This window comes from Excalfactoria chinensis, chromosome 3 (assembly GCF_039878825.1).
Source record: "Excalfactoria chinensis isolate bCotChi1 chromosome 3, bCotChi1.hap2, whole genome shotgun sequence".
NCBI lineage: Eukaryota > Metazoa > Chordata > Aves > Galliformes > Phasianidae > Excalfactoria > Excalfactoria chinensis.
Genome location: NC_092827.1, coordinates 96,534,959 through 96,556,356, shown reverse-complemented (window position 1 = coordinate 96,556,356; position 21,398 = coordinate 96,534,959). Strand labels below are relative to the sequence as shown.

The 21,398-nt window shown below is 42.1% G+C and overlaps 1 protein-coding gene and 4 non-coding genes across 5 annotated transcripts; all 5 read left to right on the top strand.

Annotated features, from left to right (window-relative positions):
* Window positions 1-12: 12 nt before the first annotated feature.
* WDR43 (WD repeat domain 43) lies at window positions 13-19,865 on the top strand. Its single transcript, XM_072331173.1, has 18 exons — window positions 13-303; window positions 3,553-3,687; window positions 4,474-4,595; window positions 8,867-8,987; window positions 9,597-9,736; window positions 10,235-10,337; window positions 11,091-11,155; window positions 11,536-11,707; window positions 12,132-12,218; window positions 13,092-13,223; window positions 13,651-13,788; window positions 14,637-14,723; window positions 15,281-15,312; window positions 16,061-16,124; window positions 16,802-16,915; window positions 17,429-17,498; window positions 18,543-18,598; window positions 18,696-19,865. The coding sequence occupies exons 1-18, from the start codon at window positions 13-15 to the stop codon at window positions 18,813-18,815; spliced, it is 2,049 nt and encodes a 682-aa protein (XP_072187274.1). The 3' UTR covers window positions 18,816-19,865.
* Window positions 5,005-5,081, top strand: LOC140250852 (small nucleolar RNA SNORD53/SNORD92). Its single transcript, XR_011903308.1, has one exon. It is a non-coding gene; the product is annotated as a small nucleolar RNA SNORD53/SNORD92 (small nucleolar RNA).
* On the top strand, window positions 9,170-9,253 carry LOC140250854 (small nucleolar RNA SNORD53/SNORD92). Its single transcript, XR_011903310.1, has one exon. It is a non-coding gene; the product is annotated as a small nucleolar RNA SNORD53/SNORD92 (small nucleolar RNA).
* LOC140250853 (small nucleolar RNA SNORD53/SNORD92) lies at window positions 9,841-9,928 on the top strand. The gene has a single exon (XR_011903309.1). It is a non-coding gene; the product is annotated as a small nucleolar RNA SNORD53/SNORD92 (small nucleolar RNA).
* LOC140250851 (small nucleolar RNA SNORD53/SNORD92) lies at window positions 12,565-12,643 on the top strand. The gene has a single exon (XR_011903307.1). It is a non-coding gene; the product is annotated as a small nucleolar RNA SNORD53/SNORD92 (small nucleolar RNA).
* Window positions 19,866-21,398: the final 1,533 nt, after the last annotated feature.

Genomic DNA, 21,398 nt, shown 5'->3' with positions numbered 1-21,398 from the left:
GCAGCGCGGCGCATGCGCGCGGAGCGAACACGCGGCCGGAGCTGCGCAGACGCGGAGGGCCGAGCTGGGAGCGCCATGGCGGCGGCGGCAGCGTGCGGCGGGGAGGCGGCGGCGCGGCCCCCTTTGGCCTTCTCCCCTCACGACCGCCGTTTTCTCGCCGTCTCCGGCTCGGATGGGAGGCTCCGCGTGTGGGACACGGCGGGCAGCCGCCTGCAGCACGAGTACGTGCCCTCCGCACACCTCAGCGCCGCCTGCACCTGCCTGGCCTGGGCCCCGCCGGGGGGACGCCCGCCCCCCGACAAGGTACTGGCGGTGTGTTGGGAGGGAAGGGGATCCGCGGGGGGAGCGCTCGTACCTCGCGCGGCCTCGAGGTGCGGCCGCGCCGCTTCACCCCGCCCTCCCGGCGCCATGCGGCGGGGCCCGGCAGCGCCAACGGGACCGGGCCGGCCCCACGCCACGTGTGGGGCTGCTCCTCAGGAGGGAAAGCCCACCTCATGGCGGGGAGCGCGGCGCCACGCAGCATTCTCTTTTTCTTCTTTTTCTTCTTCTTTTTTTTTCTTTTTCTTTTTTATTTCTCTTTTCTAAATTAACTATAAGCACTCTCAGCCAAAGCACTGATGGTGAAATCCGTTTGCCTTTCGTGTTCCCTGCGTGGAAGGAGCGCTCTCTGAAGCAGCGAGGTATGTGGCACGCAGCGCGGCTCCTCTCCTGGCCTCAGGACCCTGCGCCTCGTGCTCTGCGCTCAGCAGCTCCTCCGCACACCTCGTGGCACCTCCGCCTTCCAGCTAAGCTCACTGGGACGCTCCAGCTGAAAGCATCCGTAGTACATGCCTTAAATCACTTTATCGGCTCGTTTATATTGAGGTAGTCTTCTCTTTGCTCACTGTAACGTTCAGCTTCCTGAGCAAGATGCATCCCCTTGGATGGTTTTGTGCAATTAGCCCTAAGAAGCAACGAGTTAAATGTGTTTTACTAAAAGCTTGTTAGAAATGCTGCAACAGGTATCTTGAAATGCTCTGTGCACTCAGATTAGCTGTCCGGAGGAAGGCTGTGTTGCTCCATTTTTGTCTTAATCCCTGAGCTTTATAAAGTGCATTGGAAGAAAGAATTAGTTTCCAATTGGCCTCTTCCTTGCTCGTTTTCAATTCAGCTTGGAAGAAAAAAAGATGCATGCCTTAATGGGAAGGTTGAGCAGGTTAACAGAAACTGAAATCGGTGCTCACCTCTGCTGTGTGCACTGTGTCTTCAAAGCCTGATGTACCACAGTGCCTTGGGTCAAGCACAGAAGGTTTTGAATGGCAGCGTTTTTTCCTATGGCATTGTTTAGTTCTTATTCTTTTTGCTGAAATGTGATGTCTCCAGATAGCAGCAGTACCTGCAGGAGTAAAACTGTGCCAGTAGGTCCCTGGTGTTTTGTCAGGTTACACCTCAACTGTGTTTTGGACTGCTTCTGTATTAATGAAGGCCAGGTGTTTAGAGGGGAGCACGAGGAGTGTGGTGTTGAACTCCAGGCCCTGGAATTGCTGATGCAGTGGTGACTTATTGGCATGCTCTCTGCACACGTGCTTTTGCAGTGTTAGTGTTTCCTGCTTGTCCTGTTCACTACCTCCCCTCCCACCAAGCAGTGCCTTTTGCAAGAGTGTATGGACCACTAACTTTCAAAGTAGTTTCTTCCACCTCCTTCCTAGTAAGTTGCAGCTATTCTGTCATCTTCAACTCTTAAGGCTCTTCAGGGTTTTAAGAGCTTAACTTTGCACGTTAGAAAGAGAGATGAGATTTCTGTTAATTGAAAGAAAAGTCTCATTCTCAGCTGCTGCCCTACACAAGAAAGAATGTTACGGAAATTCTCATTTGCAAATAAACTTTTCTACCCATCTCTGCTAATTGAAGCTAAGCTTTTTTTTCAGTATTTTTAAGTCAGTTTGAGTTTCCATAAATCTGTAAATGTTCAAAAGAAGCTGGTGCTTGATAGGCTTCAGCTGCTCTGTCCTCTCCATGAGAGCTGGGTGCTTCCTTGGAGTCCCTTCAAGCATGAATAGGTCTGAATTTTCCATTGATGCTTCTTTCAAGCAAAAGCTTCAGACAGAACATCCCGCTAACAGTGCTGATGAAGACTGTTCACTAAAGAAATGGATGTAAAAATCTCACTACCCTTAGCTATCTTCGTAACACTGGAAATGCTGTGGACCTCATTGGGACCTTGTTACGCTCAGGGATGCCTCTGGTTTGCTTTAAGGGAAATAAGTCATAACAAACCATATGGAGACTGAATAAGCTTTAATTAAAAGCCCTATTCAGTGGGCAAGAATAAAGTCTGTTCTTAATTGTGGTTTGGATTCCCAGTCCTGATTGGGAGCGGTAATTAATAAAACCACATACACAGATTTTGAAAAGTCCCTGGATCTGTACAAACTGCATTTAAATCTCCAATGGAAGCGTGGTCCCTGTCTTTGCATTTCTAACAGCTGTTTTAGGGTGTTATAGATGGCACTGCTGCCCGAAATTTAGTGAGTTTATTCAGTGCATGAGTGTCTTATATTATCTTAAAACCTGGTTGATTACTTAGTTGTGCCTCTTAACTGTAGTGATTTCTCAGCACTATGTTTTCATTTCCTATTCTGTAAACACTTTTCTTTCCCAGGGAAGATGAAGCCTGAACAAATCCTTGCAAAAATCAACATTGTTACTTTTCTCTAGAGCCCGTTGTTGTTTTTAATAAGCAGTATAACATTTTTGCATTTATTGACTTTGAATGAAACCATTTTCCTTGGGGGGGGGGGGGGAAGGAAAGTGTGTGTTAAATATATAGGAAAAGAAAGCCCTACTTCTTCAAACAATGAGGCTATTCACCCTGTGTTGTTAAAGTTTTTAGTTTGGGTTTGCTGAAAACTCCCAAAGGCTGTCTCTGGGCCTGTAGAAATTATGTATGTTATATGATGTATATGACATATATGATATATATGACAGATTCTCATCTTTGATGAGATGGCTGGTATCCCTTGTGAAGCAAGAGTGTGAAGACTTGAGAACTGCCTGATAGGCAGTAGGAAGACCTCTATGAATTGACTTCAGGACTAGGATAGGTGACATAGTTTCAATTCCTGGTTGCTTCTCTCTGTTCAGTATGGTTGCACTTGCTATTAAAGAGGCATTGTGGTTGCTTTTATTTCCAAGACTGATGGTAAACTTGTGATTCCTGATAAGACTTAACATACGTTTCTGTTCTGGGAATGGAATAATTTGGTCACATTTAATCTTTGCCTCTGGGAAGTGAACTCCCTGAAAAACACACGTTTTTCCCTCAGTGTGATCGCTAAGTTAGTGAAATGGGCTCTATTGAGTATTTCCAGGAGACTGAGCAACCTTGCTGCCTTGTACTATGTGGAGGTATAAGATGAACCTCTAAATTGCCATGTCTACATCTTGTGTCTTAGCAGAATTTGTGCTGGCTGACTGGATCTCAGACTTGGAGAGTTTTCTTCTCCCTGCTTTAGCACCTAAGAATAACAGGTCAAGCTAATTAGTTCCATTTTTTTCTTCTCTATTTTGCAGGATGGCCCCCAGAGGAAAAAACGGAAGTCTGAAGCTGCAGAGGTGGACAAGCAGTTAGATATCCTGGCTATTGGCACAGCAGTTGGTAGCATTTTGTTGTACAGCACAGTAAAAGGAGAATTACAGAGCAAGCTAGTAAGTTACTCATCATCACACGCTGCCAAATAGTGGTGGTTTCAGTCAGCTTATGCTATTTTTTTCTGTTGCTTATAAATGGGCTGAACTGACCTAGTTACTCAGATCTTTTTTTCTTAATGGCTACATATATGAATAGAATTGCAATAATTTAGATTCTTGGGAATCTTTGAATGGTGGTGCTTCTGCTGTTGGCAACATGAGGACTTTGAGAACTGTTGGTTTGGCAGTATCCTCACATTGTGTGTAGGTTTGTCTTTTGCATCAGATGTGTTCATAATGATGGAATGTCTAACTGAACAATTAAGTCCTTCATGGGAGTATCACCCCCTGTGCCACTCCAGGGCTGCCTGAGAAGAGGGCAGGACTGAACTATTCTTCAGCTCTTGTTAAGCTGTTGCACTGGTTGGCTCTTCTGATTGTACTTAAGCAAGCAGGCACTTAGATAACTGTTATCAAGACACCTGTGTTAACTATGCTACTGCTAGACAGCTTTGGCTGGTTTTGTCAGTAGTGTGAAGGACAACTTTTTGTTAACTGAAGTACTAGAACAATAATTAAATACATGTACAGGTGAAAATATGAAGTATTTTTAACTTGCAGCTCTATATGTATACTGGTTGTAAAAAGCACAAAAAAAAAAGTTCCATGCTATGCACTCTTCTTTGAGGTATCAATGATTGGAATTCAGTTCTTGAAAGAGCACTTTGTTCATGTTGTTGATGTGTGGAAGACTCAGTAGCAATACCTCTTTATTTGTAAGTGACCATCTCTTATGTTTTGTAGGATGGTGGTCATGACAATAGAATAAATTGTGTGAGGTGGCATCAGGACAACTGCTGTTTGTATAGCTGTTCAGAAGACAAACACATTGTGGAATGGAACACACAGACCTGCAAAGTAAAGTGGTGAGTGATCCTCTTGGTCAGATTTATTGTCACTTGCTGCTGTGTATTTCTTCCTTCACAGGTGTTAGTGTTGTCCTGTTGGAAATGCTGCACTCAGCTACGTAGGCTTCATGCTTGCTGTACTAAATTAGTGGTTAGATACTATTTTAAAGGAATTTAAAGTGTTTTGATTAAGGGATAAAAGAACAAACGTTACAGTTGGATTTCTTCCTCTGTGTATTGGAAAGACAAAATACAATGCTTAAGGACATGAGTCACTCCATGCTATTAGTGAGGTATGGGCTTCCAGTTGCTTTTCAGACACTGAAAATCCACATTCTTATATCCTTGGGAGTGTGGGGGAAGCAGATGCTGGAACACCTCATCCCAATTAGATCTACTGTGCACACCTGACTTTGCCCCAAGGGCCTAGCTGTGATGATACCCAAATGGTTTCGCTCACTACTGATGTGCAGTGGGGACAATTCCACTTGGCTGTCTGAGCAGGCTGCTGCAATTTAAACTGCTGCTGAGCCAAACAAAACTTAGTGCTGAATTAACAAGTTGACTAGGGTAGGTATTTGCTTTCTTTTCCAGTACAGCCAATCTTTTGTTTTACACTCTTGGAAACTAAGTTTTCTCTTAGTGATTCTGGTTTATCTTAACTTAATGAAAGTCTGGTATGTGCTGGCATCTTGATCCTCGTCTTCTACTGTTGTTACTTCTTTTTGGTAAAATCTCCCTGTTGTGTTATTCTTTCAGCATTTTACAGGTTGTGCTGAAGATGTTTGGGCAGTGCAGACAGACCATAGCCAGTACCTCCTCAGTTTCCTTAGGAGGGAAAGCTGTCCTTGTGTTTAGACCCTGATGCAAACTACCAAAAGATGATGATAAGATCTCCCATGTTAGCCTTCTCTTTTTGGGTGTGAAGAAGCCTGTTTCCTTCTCCCTTTTCTCTTTTACACTCCAGCATCCAAATCTTCTTGGTGATCCTTCATTGGATTGGCTGCAGGGTGTTAGCAGCTTCTCCAAACTGGATACAGCGCTCAGGTGTAGTTTCAAAAGTGTTGCACAGAAAAGGGGAATTGTTTTCCTTGATCTTCTGGCCACATTCTAGCTAGTAGAAGTCAGCATGCAGTTGACATCATTGTTGCAAGTACTCACTACTAACTCATGTTAAAATGGTATATAAGGATCCCCAAACTCCTCTTTAGCAAATATGTTTTCTGGCCATCTGAACCCAGCTGATATGTTTGGTTTTTTCTGGTGTACATGAAGCCTGCTTTACTTTGTCCTTTCATCTTGGAGATTTGACGGTCTATTTCTTCAGCTTGTTGAGATGCCCCTGAATGAACAGCAGCTGACCTCCCTAATTTCTTAATGCCAGTGAACTTGTTAATGGATGCATACTGTCATATTTTCAAGGTCATGAAGACCCGAGTAAACACCGAGGTTGTTGAATTGGAATGTCCTTGGGTAATGATACCAGTAACCGGCCATCAGCTGGACTTCATGGCAGTGATTGCAGATGTTTGAACTCAGTGTTTCATGAAATTCTTATCCTACTTTGGAATCCATTCAGTTAGTATCCTTGCAGCCAAACTGGAGTTACATAGTCTAATGTGAGACGCTGTCAGAAGCACTGCTAAATTCAATTTAAATAGCGTACAGTGCGTGTCATCAAAGGCAGTCATGTTGGTTAGGGATGATTTGCCCTCTTTAAGCCTATTCTTACTGTTTCCAGTCGCAGTGGGTTTGCTTTGTATAGTCTTTTTTCTCATTTCCTGTATTCTTTTTGCAGATAGGTTTGTCTTTTTTAATTTTTTTTAAGTCATCAGAGATTTCTTCTGAACAGCGCAGCCACACAGAGGTGATGAAATGCTCTTGCAAGATCACAGACTTAAAACATTTTTGGTGCATCCCATTCCATCTTAGTGGCTGCATGTGTGAACAATTTGCTGTTGTGATCCCTGATTTTACCTGTCTTTATGGATAATGTTCTGCTCCCTCTTGATTCTGGCACTGGGTTTGGGAACATGGGAGGCCTGAAAGCAGTCTTTGCTCTTCTGTAGTTTGGCTTCTTCAGCGCAAAGAAAAGACCCCTACACCATTCAGCACTGGGCCCACACATTTCTTAATCCTAGTCTTACTGCTGCTGATGTGCTGTTAGATCTCCTTTTTGTTGGCCTTTGTATTTCCTGCTGGTCTGAACATCCAGCTGAACTTCGGCTTTTCTGCATGCCTGGGCTGCACCTTGTGGTTTTCTTCATGTTGGTGTGTGCCATTCTTGTGCTTTAAGGTGATTATCCTAGAAGAGCAACCAGCTGTCCTGAACAGCTATTGCTCTTCAGAGCAGTCTCCAGTGGAATATTGCCCATCAGTTCTTTGAATAAGTGGCAGTCTGCATTTATGAAGACCAGAGTTGTACATCATCCTTGTTGGTCTCTTCTAATATATACCTGTAAGCTCTTCACTGGTTCTTAAGAGTGTTTCAAAGCAAAACTCCATACACTTAAACCCACCTTTATGTGTGGAGAAAACCACCTCCTCTCCTTCCCTAAATAGTCTTCCGAAAAGTCCATTAACTGCAGTATTCCTGTCTTGCATGCTATTCCACTGGTTCTCTATGATCTCAGTAAGATCAAAACTGTGAAGCTCTCCATGGATGTTTAGCTCATCCTATTTGTTTCTCATAGAGCGTTTGTTCATGCGCAGCCACTTGAGATGGGTTCCAGCCGTGCTGTTGTCTCCTGAAATGTGAGAACTTTGCTTGTTGCTCTTTGCCCTGGGTGCTTCCCTCTGCTTTGCCTTATACCCACTTCTTTTGAGACTGGTTATTGTTATTGTTTCACATCAATCCTAGGTTAATTCCCTCTTTGCTATGTTAGCAAACCTGCGGATTGAATTGCTCTTGTCCCACTTTACAAGATGAATGTTGTTTCCCCTCAGCAGTCCTTGTAGCTGGAAGAGTCCTGTGGTTACACAAGTCAACAAAGTGTGCAGGACGTGCCTACTCTTATGTGAGTCTTTTCCATTGAATTGAGGAGAACATCACCTACGAACTGATTGAAGTTTGACTGTAAGGATACTTTGTGGCAGTTCTTGTTTTCAGTTGCAATGCAGTAACTGCTTAGGAAAATGCCAGGACGTACTCCTAGGTTTGACCTATGAGCTGCCTGTTAGAAGCATTGTGTTATCTAATTTTGAAGATGGCAATGAAAAACTGTCATTATTGGAGTGCAAAAATGAAAAGTACACTGGCAATATAGTATCACACTTATCACCAGAAGTCTCATCAGAAGTCATATATTGCAAGTCATGCCTGAGGTAAAAGATATTGGAATCATGGAGTCATGCAATGGCTTGGCTTGGAAGGGTCTTTAAAGACCATCTAGTTGTAAATTTGAATATAGTTTCTTGGGTTTGCTACATTAAATGGATATTGATCTGAAATGGTTAGTCCTGGCTTACGCTTTGGAAGAGGATACAGAATTCTGTTATACTCTGTGTAAGGTGTTGTCTGTGAAGTTTGTCGCTAGTAAAGCTTGCAGCTTCTATGAAATCTAGTGAAAGGTGATAGTGCGGTGAGCTCCCTTGTGGAAGACAGAAGAGGTGCTGCTTGGCATAAGAAAGGTCTCAGGAAGTATTGAGAGGCTGTTCACGGTCAGAACGTGGTTGATTGGGTTGTAATTATTGTGTATAGTGGGTCTGTGTTTTTTTTGTCTTCTTAGAAAAATGCAATACTCAGTCTCTTTCTAAGCATGCACAAGCTTTCTATGACAGCATCTTTCTTTTTCTTGGATAGCACTTTTGTCTGTGAAGTTCTTAAACCTTTGAGGCCAGGGTTCTTACTGTCATTGTCACTGACAGACTTAGGAGGAGTGTCAGGAACTGGGTGGGCCTTAAAACTCCAAAGTCCATTCTGAGTAAGCTGGTGTAAGCTTTGTGGATTGCGGTTCCAAGAGAAGTCTTAATGGTGTGGATCCTCTTGTCTGATCCTGAGTAGTAGACAACTTTGAGATGGGATACTGAGAATAGGGTAAGCAAACATGTATTTTTTTAAACAACAGCAAAGCAAAACAGATGGAAAGTAGTATTAATTATTTCTTTATTTTTAAGTCAACTAATTTGAAATTGAGGAGCTGAAACAGAATAATTTTTGACCTAATTTTTGACTACTTGGCCTTTTTTAAAAGTACATTTTGCCTTAGATTATCCAACGGAGTTGTCGTGCATTTTGAAGTCATGCTAATATTTATTATTATTTTCTGTGTTTCCATCTGAATTCTAAGCAAGTGGAAAGGTGACAGCAGCGGTGTCAGCTCTTTGTGCATCAGTCCAGATGGGAAAATGCTGCTGTCAGCCGGTAGAACTATAAAACTGTGGGACCTGGAGACCAAAGAAGTCTACAGAGTAAGTAACTTAATGCAACTAGAGTTTAAAATTATATGTGTGTGTGTATGTGTATATATATGTATGTATATGTATATTTTTATTGATCGATGACATTGTGCTTTAGTGTTTCCTAATGGGACATCTAAAAATTCTGTAGGGTGGAAGGAGACAACTGGCACCTTTGGGGCTGCTGGAAGCTATTTCTGTGACGATACTTTCAACGGTGGTTTCAACTTCCTGACAGTTGAATGAGGACGTTGAATTCCTTGGCTGTGTCTGAGAATACTGCTAGCAGCCTTTCTCGGTCCTTTAGCATAAGGATAGGTGCTGTTCTCTTTCACTGTGTCCCTTTCTGAAGCCCTTCCATTGGGGAACTCGGTTCTCTGCACTATTAGTTTCTTCTGATGTGTTTTGTGAGAGCTCCTGTACCCTTTTCTGGTCAGGGTGCAGACACAAGCAAATTACCATGTTTTGGCTGTTCCTTAAACACAGCCACTGAAACAGGAAGAACACTGAAATACTCCTGCTAACTTGGATCTTTCTTAACATTCTTTCTTTACTGATGTTTTAATTCTTGTCATGTGCCTGTTGATGGCAGTAATTGAATTTCCCCCCCTATTCTCTTAGCATTTCACAGGCCATGCTACATCAGTGTCGTCATTAATGTTTACCACAGTGAAACCTATGAATGAAAACAAACCCTTTGATGGAATTACAGGACTTTATTTCTTGTCTGGGGCGATACATGACCGGTTACTGAGTGTTTGGTATGTAAACTTTTCTTAATTTTTAACTTTGGTTATGACTATTACTGAGGATAGACTGGACAATTAAGCTCTGAACTCTGCTTAAGCAGAAGGGGCACTGGAAAATGCAGTGATGATCTATCTCTTAAGTAGTGGTTTCAATTCACTGATTGTTGAATGAAGACCTGAATTTCCTTGGCTGTGTCTGAGCATGTTTCCAGTAGCTGCCACTTGAATTCCCAAGCATATGCAAGGAATGTAACGCGTGGTATGCTTCCTGTTCTTTGTATTTACTGTAGAGTTTGTTCTCTTTGCTGAATTTTGCTTGGTGGTTACTTTGTGCCTTTTAAAGCTGCAGGCTGCAATTATGACATCAGTATTCTTGGATGAGGTATATAGTATTGTGATAGTGACAATAGTAGAGCATGACTTGTAGGCTCTATAACACTGTGCTGCTTTTCAGATGTGGATGATGCTGTTTGTGCTCTGTTAAATTACGTGTGCTGTTTGTGTCTCCAGGCAGATCAGATCAGATAGGAAAGAAAAGAATGCTGTGATGTCTTTCACGGTAACAGACGAACCAACATTTATTGACCTGACCGTGTCAGAGCTCAAAGAAGAGGTAAGAGCAGTAGTTTGTAACCAGGTGTGTCCACAATTTCACATTGATTTCCTTTTAGGGCATTAAAAGGGTTTGTATTTGGCTTCTAATGTGGAAAGATGAGATCTGAATGCAAGTTCAGTAGTGTGAAGGTATTTATTATAGGTGCACTTGTGTAGCTGGCGGTTTGAAATAATTATTTTCATAGCAAATTCTGTGTTTCCTTTAAAAATGTTGCTTGCGATGGGAGAAACATAATTTGTTTCCTATTTTGAACACATTAGTAATCAAAATGTTTCTTAGATTTCAGTAGCAAAAGCCAGTGAAGGTTTCTTTCTGAAATACAGTTTGAGCATGGCTCTGTTTTTTGTCTAATCTCAGGTGGCTATGGTAGTGTAACTGTGTTTTGAATTAGTTTGCCTTTATGAATTTAAATAGCTGAGCACATTCCCGAAGTCTCTGTTTCAGCAAGCAGTGTTTCAGAATAATTGCCTTATGAAAAGTGTCTGCATATGAAATGTTCATATATATATTTTCCTTAGTTACGTTAAACGCTTTTTCTCCCGTTGCCTTTAGATCCCTTTATAAAAAGAGTATTTCACGCTATGACTCCTAATGTTTCCATTTATGCCCTCTTACTGCATGTGTAGGAGCTGGGAGTGTTCTGTAATGTGCACCTGGAATTTAACTGCTCAGAGTACTCTGTTTTAGTTTCTTTCCTGTGAATGTCTGTTGTTTGGTCTAATCGGAATTTTCTATTGTAACTTCTTTCAGCCTGTGAAGTTAGCAGTTGTTTGCAGAGATGGGCAGTTGCATTTATTTGAACACATCTTAAACGGGTAAGGTAGTATTCCTTCTGGGAGTGTATTTGGCAAGGTCTGGGATTACTGGGAGGCAAAACTCATTTTGTTGTGCTGCTGCCTTTGAACTCTTGCATCTGTTTGAACTGAGTTCTGACTGACACTTCATCTTGGATTACTTGACATGTGTTTTAGGAAATGCAGGAGAGCTTATTTGTTGGGGGTTATGCTGTACTTTGTTAGTACCTGTTGCTTTAGCCAAGATTTTGCCTGGTTTAACCTCATGTAAACCATCTGTAAAGGATGCAAACTAGTAGAGTTTAAGGATTTGATAATGAAGGGTGCATATTTCTGCAAAATATCAAAGTCTAAGCTAAACATGCTGTTATTTTTCTTTCCTTTTTTTTTTCTCCCCCAAGCTACTGCAAAAAACCCTTAACATCAAACTGTACTGTCCAGATAGCAACGCCTGGAAATGATGGAGACTCCACGCCAAAACCGGTCCCTATTCTAGCGGCTGCGTTTTGCACAGACAAACAGTCTCTGCTGCTTGTGTATGGAAATACCTTGCAGCCCATCATAGAGAAAGTGGTACGTAGAACATATTGGAAAGCTCCTGGAGTTTGTGCTTTTTTGGAATTGTATTGTGAGATTGAACTTATGCTTTCTCCCTTATGACTGTTACCCTTGAGTTGTTTAGAAAGGGGCTTTGCATACCTCTCGTTCAGTTAAAGTGTAACTTGGCCGTATTGCTGGCTATTTCATGCTGTTTCAGCTGTTAATACATTAGGCTGTTGAAACTTTCTAAAACCTTCAGTTTGCCTCTGTGAGCTTCTCTGCAGAGCACAGGGATCTGGTAACAAAAGGCAGATGTGCAAAGCAACTGCTATTCTAGGGGAGGATAAGAAGCTCATTCTTGTTTGAACCTCTGGAGTTTGTTCTCATCGTTTACTAGTTTGATAAATCACCGCTGTGATTCATTAGCAGTTAACTGTTTTTATTCCTGTCCTTCCAGTCTTTGAACACCAACGAATCCCACATATGTTTGATAAGGGATGTCCAAAAAGTGTTAGCGCTTAAAACAGATGATGCTGTAACAAAGGTAAGCTTGTGTTTTGCATCTCTTGATTTACTTTGGAAATGCTAGAATTCTCTGCTCTCTTCTAAAATAAATTTGGATTTCTGAATGAACCTGCTCAGAGTTGCAGTGTAGTTACAGAGACACATATCCCTTGGCTGCCGTATGCACTGGTAGTTACCTTCCTGTAGTTCATGTCACAGCTGATAACATTGGTATAGTGAGCAGACAGCATCGGTTTTCTAACCCTCAGGTTAGCTACCAGTTCTGGTGCTCCATCAGCCTGGTGGAGCTTTGTGCTAATTCCCCGGTCCTGGAGCTGGAGGGTAACAGAGCTGAGATGCAGTGAGAGATGTGGGAGCTCCCTGGCATGCAGTGATGATCTCCATCTTGGTTTCGCTTTTTGCTGAATTCCAGTGAAGACTCATTTCTCTTGGCTGTCTGAGCATGCCTTGTGGAGAGAAAAGGGATGATTTGTGTATTGAGCGAAGTGAGTAGTATTTTAATTTTACTATTTTTCTCCAGTAAAGTTCTTGAACCATGAAATCAGTTTTTTTTATTTATGGAACATGACTTGTACGCACGTCATCTGGAAGTTGCGTTGCTCACTGCAGTGTATGTATTTGTATCACTTTAGTGGGCACTCAGCATGGCTCCCATAATGTACACAGGGCTGGGTGGGTACTTAAAACAAAAGCCTACAAAAACAGAGCACAGCACACAGAACGGCTGTTATGAAACAAGTGTTCTGGAAGTACCATGTAGCATTTTCTTAATAGGTTGTGGCAGGCTGGTTTTAACATACGTGAGAATCTCGAAATAAAATCAGTATTTAAAACTGGAAGGAAGATTAAGGTATTAGCGATTTATTCTTATGTGTTTCTCTCATTCTGCCAGGTGAAGACGCCAGTTGTGAACTCGGACACCAAAGTCCTTGTGCCTGGCATTCCAGGACACAGTGCAGCTGTTAAAGCTCCATCCTTGGGAAAGGAGAAAAAGAAAAGCAAAAGGAAACCAGGAGAGACGGAGGTAAAGTGCTTCCTGTTTTAAACCCAACAGTCATTTAAAAAGCAATCATAAATGATCATTGCAGCTTCTTCAGGTATATTTGAACTTGATTTGTTTGCCTTCATTGTTTGCATGAGGGTAAAGTGAATCATGCTATCTTGTAGGAAAAGGTCTTCCCTTTGGTGAGAACGTTTCTCTCCTTGAAGCCCTGACTACGCTGCCCACAAAGTTGCCTGTTACTGTGGAACTTTGTTACACACTTGCCTGTCTCTCTTTGCTATGATACATTACTGCTTCTTAGTCAAAAATTCATCTTCTCTTTTTCCAGCTCTCCTTTCAGTACGTTACTTTCCAGCAGGATAGGAGGGAATGGTATATATTAGCTACTTTGCTTTCAGCTGATATTTCTAAGAAATTGCCCTGAAATGCTGTTATTTCTTGTCTGCAGGACAGCATTGAAGAGCGCCTAGGGGCACTGGATATTGATGCGAGCAAAGTAAAAACTCCGGGTGGCCTTCCACAAACAGATAGCTTTGCAGTGCTTTTGGTTCAGGGCTTGGAAAGCAATGACGAGGACATTTTAAATGTAAGTGTTGCATGATCACTGTATGCTTTTTAAACTATTTGTTGAGATTTGTGGGGAACTTCCCTGGGAGCCGTGAGGGAAGCTGAGCAGTCGAGATCCTTTTGTTCTTCCTGGCTGCTTTTTGCTGATGTGCTGGTAATGCACTGGTATTATGAATGGTGGTAGTGGTATCGTAATGCTAGCTACCTTGCTTACTGAGTCATCACATGAACTTTGCAGTGCTACTGCTTATGGTAAATTTGTTATGTCAGAGTTCAGGTATTTTACAAGTGATGTTACTAGTGCAGCCATCTCCCTTTTAGCCTCAGCTAGAGAACAATCTATGCTCAGTCCTGAACGTACAATTCCGAGTAGGTGTTGTTTGGAAAATGCATCTATGACAACAGTTTGACCTGAAAAGCTTGTCACTGCACTTGGACTAGGGGGAATTTATGTTTCTGGGGCAGGAGAAGGAAATCTCTTAAGGATTTGTCACTGAGTAGACGTTACTTGTCACCAGCGCAGGTGAAAGGTGTTTATTTACAGAAGTGAAGCATGGCAATAGAAATATAGCAAGGGAAGTTCTCATTAATATGTCTGTTATACTTTGTCTCTAATGTGAGATGGGTGGACTAAGGGCAATGGCTGATTGTTTTAGACGGGTTAATCAAGTGTTTATTTTGTTAATTGTAGCTGACTTGAAAAATGGAACTCTTTTTCATGGTAAATTTTATTTTACATCTTATCCTCATCTGAGCATATTGAGGTAACGGAGTAGAAAAAGAGATTTAAATCCAGGGATTTTTGATTTTTGTTCCCACATGTATTAAAGCTGAATGATCCTCTGATTTATTTTTCCATTTTAACAGAAAGTGCTTTCCACAAGAAAGGAAGCTTTAATAAAGAACACAGTAGCCAGAATGCCTATACACGCTGTCATTCCACTGCTGCATGAGGTAGGAGAGATTGCATTTCATGTACCTGTCATACACACATTTGGCTTGCCTTTTAGCTGGGGGAAACTAAGGTTGTGTCTCTTGATTTCCGTGAATAAATCAAGTCAAATAATATTCATTTAGTAGTTTTATAATACTAAACTTATTTGTAGTTTATTTCTGTCTTACTCTTACCTCATCTGGCTGAAGCTTAACCAAAGGACAAAATGCCATTGTCAAAGCTAGGAAAAGCCATAGGTCACGTGGTGTTATCTTAAATGAGTAAGCAGGAAAACACAAAGAAGTGAAGCTAAAGCTTGTTTAGTCCATGGCAGAAAAAAGCAAACAAACAACACCACATTATTTATTTAATACCATTAAGATAGATGATAATTTGAAACTTGAGAATAGCAGGGCTGGTTACGGTTATAGTGCTCTTGTCTTTTAATCTGCTGACCTCAAAAACTATTCTTACTTGTGGTACTAATCTTTCTACCCAAATATCGCGGCTGTCATGTGGATGGGCTTTAAGCTTATGCATTTCTTGCTTTTAATTGTTACCATTTTTATTCCTCTAGCTTACAAAGAGATTGCAAGGCAACCCATACAGGTAAGAAGCAAGTTACCCACAGTTCAGTTTATCTGAAAACTTTTATTCTGTGTTTTATGGTCTGTGCTTGCCTGTGATGACTTCTGTATTAATTGTAATTAACAGTTGTTATGTTAATAATATCTTGAGGTAAACAGTCTCACCTGATGGTGGGCGCAAAGGAAGACTTTTATTAAGACTACGCTATTTAGGGCTGACATAAGTGAAATTGCAATGGGAAAGGGATACCTGAAGTGAGCGTGCTAAGGGAGTATCTGAAGTAGCAGACAGCTCAGACCTGATCTGTGTAACAGCCCACATCACTTGAAGATGTGTAGCTTGTATTTAAGAAAAACACACAGCTCTTCCTGCACCTGCCAATCCTGCTTTATTGCTTTAGCAATAGCTTTGCTGTGACTAGATGGCTTCAATTGGATTAAAAAAACAACAAAAAAAGTCCAACACATTGCTCATTCTTCATCTAAGTTCGGTCTTTTCTTCATTGAAATCTCCAATAAAAAACCCATCAGAAACAGATCCCTGAGCATGTCTGGTTTTAGTCTTTCTCTTAAAAGTCTGTTCTCTTCCCAGTAAGTATCTCTTATGGGGGCATCTCATCTGGATAGCCAAAATATTTTATTTCCTACTGTATGTATATATTTTTTAATACAATGAAAGTTGAGCACTCCTTGTAGAGCAGCCTAGCAGCTAGCAAATGAAATGTGTGTTTTGTCAGCCAGTATCTTACTATCTATGATATTGTTTCCAGTGCCTCACAAATGGTTCGATGGCTGAAGTTTATTTTTACTCTACATGCATCCTACCTTTCCACGGTAAGCATCTCGCATTGCAGTTAAGTCTAGTTTCAGCTATATGCATTAAGTGCTTAAATATATGTGTATTCTTCAGGAATCTGTTTCTTGCTCTGCACGTATGGTAGTGCCCAAACCAATGTGTAGAGGGCTGTACTTTACCATTTTGCTGAATTGATGGACGTTTGTTATAAATTGTTTATCTTGGTCATCCATGACATAATAGTCATCCCAAAGTCAAACCGAAACAAGTTACGTTATAGGAGAGGGCTTAATAACATAATCTATTATAAATTATAACCTATATTATAATCTATAACATAAGCTATTGTCATTAACACTTAACAGAAATAAATTTCTGTATTGAGTATGACTGGATACGTAGGGAAAAAGTATGACCAAGTTGACAGAGTAGCAGGTAATGTAGTAGCTTCTGGGTGGAAATCCAGCCTTTCCTGGATAAAGCACTTTCTTTGTTCTGTAAACTGAGCTAAGGAGGGGTTATGGTTCTGGACATGCCTACATGTAAACTGGCTGAGCAGCAGGTGATTCCTGTGAATCCTCAGCCATTCCTTCTAACCAGTGATGTCAGCAAGGATTGTTTGCTCCAGCTGTATAAGGGTACTTAACCTGGATCTTTTACGTTGTTATGTATTGGGTAACAGCTTTGTTTTAATTCATCCTTCTCTTCTCATAAGTTGCCAGACCTTGTTCCTCAGCTGGGGATGCTATACCAGTTAATGGAGAGCAGAGTAAAAACTCTGCAGAAACTTTCCCGTCTACACGGAAGACTCTTCCTTCTTGTCACCCAGGTGAGTTCAGCTGGATATGTAGAAGTGTTATTTGCAGGCTTAGCCTTCTATTGTGAGAGCATCTACTGGGACTTAGTGCAGCTGCTGTATGGCTGCAGTGGTAGTACTCAAAGCACTGCAGTTGACTGTCTGGTCAGTCTGTGATCACAGGAAGTGTTGCATGTTCTTTCCTGCCAGATGAGTGTACTAACTCATAGCATTTTAAATGGGAATAAATGGGAGGTGTTCTGGGCTGCTTGGAAGCTGCTTTGAGTACAAACTCATAGCATTTTAAATGGGAATAAATGGGAGGTGTTCTGGGCTGCTTTGAAGCAAACGCATCTGAAATTTTACTTTGTCCTTCCTATTTATGTGGCTGCTAACCTACAATAATAAATGAATGCATGTTAACCTCTGTGTAGATTTCATTTATGCTGTTAAGAATCTGACTGACTTCAAGTTTGGGGAATATGTGGTTCCATGTAAGGCTAATCTGCAAATTCCATGTAAGGCTAATCTGCAAATTCCATTCAGGTTGCAGCATCGGAAGCAGTTCAGGATGTGATGGATCTTAATCAGACTGCGAAGCTGGTATATGAGGATGGTAAGTACTGTATGTTAGATGTAGGTCAACTCTGGAATTTGTGTGGCAGCTGATAGGTGGTGGCTGTTCATGGTGCTCCTGTGATATTGGTAGTGGACAGTCTCCAAGCAGGGATGTTTTGTGGGAAATCTATGGCAGGCAAGTGAGTGATTAATCATGTAAACATCTTACGGTTCATTCTAAGGGCTAAGGATAATCTCCATCCTTTACTGAATGTGTCAGGGAATGTGACTGCTAGGATAAAGAAAAAGGCTGGGGTTCTTAATGCCTTTTTGACTTGCGTCTTTAGTAGTCAGACCAGTTATTGTCAAGGAACTCTACATCCTGACCTGGAAGTCTTAGATGGGAAGCAGAATAAACCCTCCCCATGATTCAGATGGAAGCAGTCAGAGATTTACTACTTCACTTGGACTGCCACAAGTCCATGGGCTGGATGGGATTCATCTGAAGATGCTGAGGGAGCTAGTGGAGGTGATAGCCAAACCGCTTTCCTTCATCTTTCAGTGTTCCTGGTCCGCTGGTGAGCTCCCAGAGGATTGGAGTCTTGCCAACGTGACTCCTATCTACAAGAATGGTTGTAATGAGGTTCCAGGGAACTACAGGCCTGCCAGCCTAACCTTGGTGCCAGGGAAGGTTATGGAACAAATCATCGTGAGGGAGATTACACAGCGTGTGTGGGAAATCTGAAGGGTGAGGCTTAGCTAGCATGAGTTCATGAAAGGCAGGTCCTGCTTGACCAACCATTGGATTTCTAGTGCTAAGTGCCCTTATACTAAGGTAGGTGCAGTCAAGGAGCTGCCACATTTGGGTCAGTGAGACTTTGCAGTAGTGTGTGCATATATACTTCCAGTTTGGGCCTGACGTTTCTACTACAACCATATACTGTATGATCATAGCAAAGTCTTCATACGGAGTTAGTTTTGGAATGTAAATAGCACGGTTTAGTAGAGGTTTAGTGGAGGTTTAGCAGCATATGGAGTTGAGTTTTGTTTGAACATATTCAATTCTGTTTTCTGGGCTGAGGGATTGTTTTCTGTTTTGCAGAATCCTCAGAAGAGGAAGGTTCGGATGATGAGATGATTGCGGATAAAGACTCAGATGTAAGTGGAGTTGAATTGAATCTTCTCCCCATCAGTTGTCACAGAAGTTGTGCTAATGTCAAAGATTCAAACATTCCTGTTTTGTTCAACCCTCCAGGAAAACTGGGATGAAGATGAAGAAAAAGAGGAGCAATCAGATGAACAGGACATGACTGTTGAAAAGGAAATCAACGGTGATTCTGATTTGGAACCAGAAAATGAAAGTGAAGAAGAGTAAAGGCACGAAAGAGTAAACGTAACAGTTTCAAGAAGTGGGCCACCAGAACTTTCTAATTCTGGATCATCTTGCTGAAAGATGCCATATTTGCATATAGGGAGTGCAGACTGATGCACAGCCTATGTGTAGGGGCACGTGTGGGGCACTGTGCATTTCTGAATCCAGAATGTTTAACCACGCCAGCCTTCTCTTGCCCTATTTCCCTGCGCTTACTATAGAAACATTTCTTCCACCTCTCATGGTCAGATTATGCTTGTCATGTGGACATGCATTTGTATCTCAAGTGAAATAAATCTGCCACTGTTTGCGTGGTAAACTTGGTTCAGCTTTACACTGAATTTGTTTCAAATGTTCGAGGATCAAAACCAGCTGATCTCTACCTTCTTTCCATGCTTCATTTAGCCATAGCTAGTGGGCATCCTGCTGCTTTTTGGGGGTTTGTTTTCCAGGAAAAAACCCACAAAAGGAAAAGTTATTTTTGTAACCTTTAAATTCTCTAATGAATTTCCTTTCTTTCCTCCCATCCTCCATTGGTTCAGCCATGCCTTGGCAATATCTAAATGCCAAAGTGGCTTAAAAACAGCTTGTTTTGTTGGTTTTTTTTTTAACAAATTTGAACTCGAGACTTTTATATGTAGAATCAACGACTTTTCTCATGCTTTAAAAAGACATTAGAACTATTGCTGTCCCCTAATTTCATTTTAATCGAGGCTGTATGTAAGATTAATGCTAACCCAGAGGATAAACTGTTGAGGTGGATGGGGAGAGGGGAGTAACACAGGGAAATGAGAAGGCGGATATTTGTGAATACATAGCACACAGCTATACGTTTATTATCAATTTTTAACCTCAGTGGCAGAGCAAGGACAACTGGTTGCTCAGCTAATGGAAGCTGAAGAGGTACAAATACATTTTTAAGAGCAAAACATGGTAAAGGTCTGAGCCATTCACCACTGTAATGTACAATATATTTGTCTATAAATGGAGCTGTTGCAACTAAATGCTGCCCTCTTTGTAAAGTGAATAAATATACATCTCCTTTACCAAATAGCTGTCCTGTTTCTTAGCTCCTTGTTGCATTGCAGCTGCAGTGTTGTGTGGAGAAATGGTGGGTTGTGTCACAGGTTCTCCTGATGTGTAGCTTTTCAAGCAGTACTGATGTTTCTGGCTTTGAATCTGGTGAAAGAGGGATGTGAATGATGCTCTGGTGCATCTCTGGTGAGCACTGACCTGCTGAGCTCTTGGAGTATGGAGTTACATGAGCAGCACCTGTGTTTCAGCTGTGTGATGTTCTACACAGCTGTGTCTCAGCCTTTCCAGAAGGTAAAGTAGGACTGTGGGTTTGGCTCAAGGAGTGGGCCGAGTACTTTGCTGGCACTGCTGGGTTATGGCTCTGTTGTGCTGTTAGGGTGGAGTGTTACCTATGTCCAACATTTCAGCATAACAGAAGCCTGTTGCAGGAGAGGAACTGTGGAAGAACCTGGTAGCAGAAAGTGGAAGGGAACATTCGTGACTTCTCGACACGAATTCTGTGAGCCTGGTTCAGCAAGTCGGTAGAACGGGTCTGAGTTCTGCTCTTTCCTGGTGTTGTCAGTCAGGTCACACTGTGTCCTCTGAGCCCTTACCTGCATCATCTTCAGGCAGCTGTTCTGTGTGAAACTGGGTATGGCAACCGCAACCAGATGGGGTCCTTCCAAAAATTACATGCGCCTGAATTGTTGATAACTGACCTGTACTCTTTCTAACCTTTAAAACTGCTTATCCATCTGCACGAAGTACCAGCCGGCTGCATTCGTGTCTTTGTCTTTCAAAGATGCAGCCTCACCTGGAGAAAGGGGCTGAGAGAATAGGTGTGTATTTAACACTCATCCGGGCACCACTGCACAACGCGAGGGGTATTGCTTTGCTGTTTTGATGTGATGGTAGCCTAATTTCCAGATCGCTGCAGTAAATATCTGTGATGAGGAGCGATACCAAAGATGGCCAGAGGGTGTCGGAGCAGCTTCACAAATGTACGTACCTTGGCTACCGATAACCTGTGAAGTGTGACTCAGAGGATGGCATCGTCTGAAGGCTGCTGAGCGCATCCTGCTGTAAGACAGAGTCAGTCACATCATCCTCTTCTGTTATGGTTCTGCTTCCAGGGGAACTTCCTACTATGCTCAGGGTTTGTGCTGAGGGGGCTTGTTGCCTCCCTTGCTAAATATTGCAGTGTTTCTCTGCAGCGTGGTGCTGGATTAAGAGCTGCCCCTTTGGGATGTGCACCCACGTATGGAACTTCTGCTAATGGCTTCTCTGTCCCCATGTAGCTACCTTAACAACGTCACTATAAGAAGCAGCAAATGGCAGCCAAATGTACGCCATTAGAGGAGAGAGGAAAGATTCAGGATGCATAACTAGTCCTTGGGAAATTCCTCATCACTAGGAACGTCGGCAAGAAGACATTTGAGAAGGTACTGAGATAAGGTGCATAGCCATACAGGTGAGTTTCACTTGAGGCTATTAACACAGATTACATCTCTAGGGGACTAATGCCTTCCCTTTGGGATGCTGGTTCCCTGCCCTCTGTGAGGAGGGGGTTGG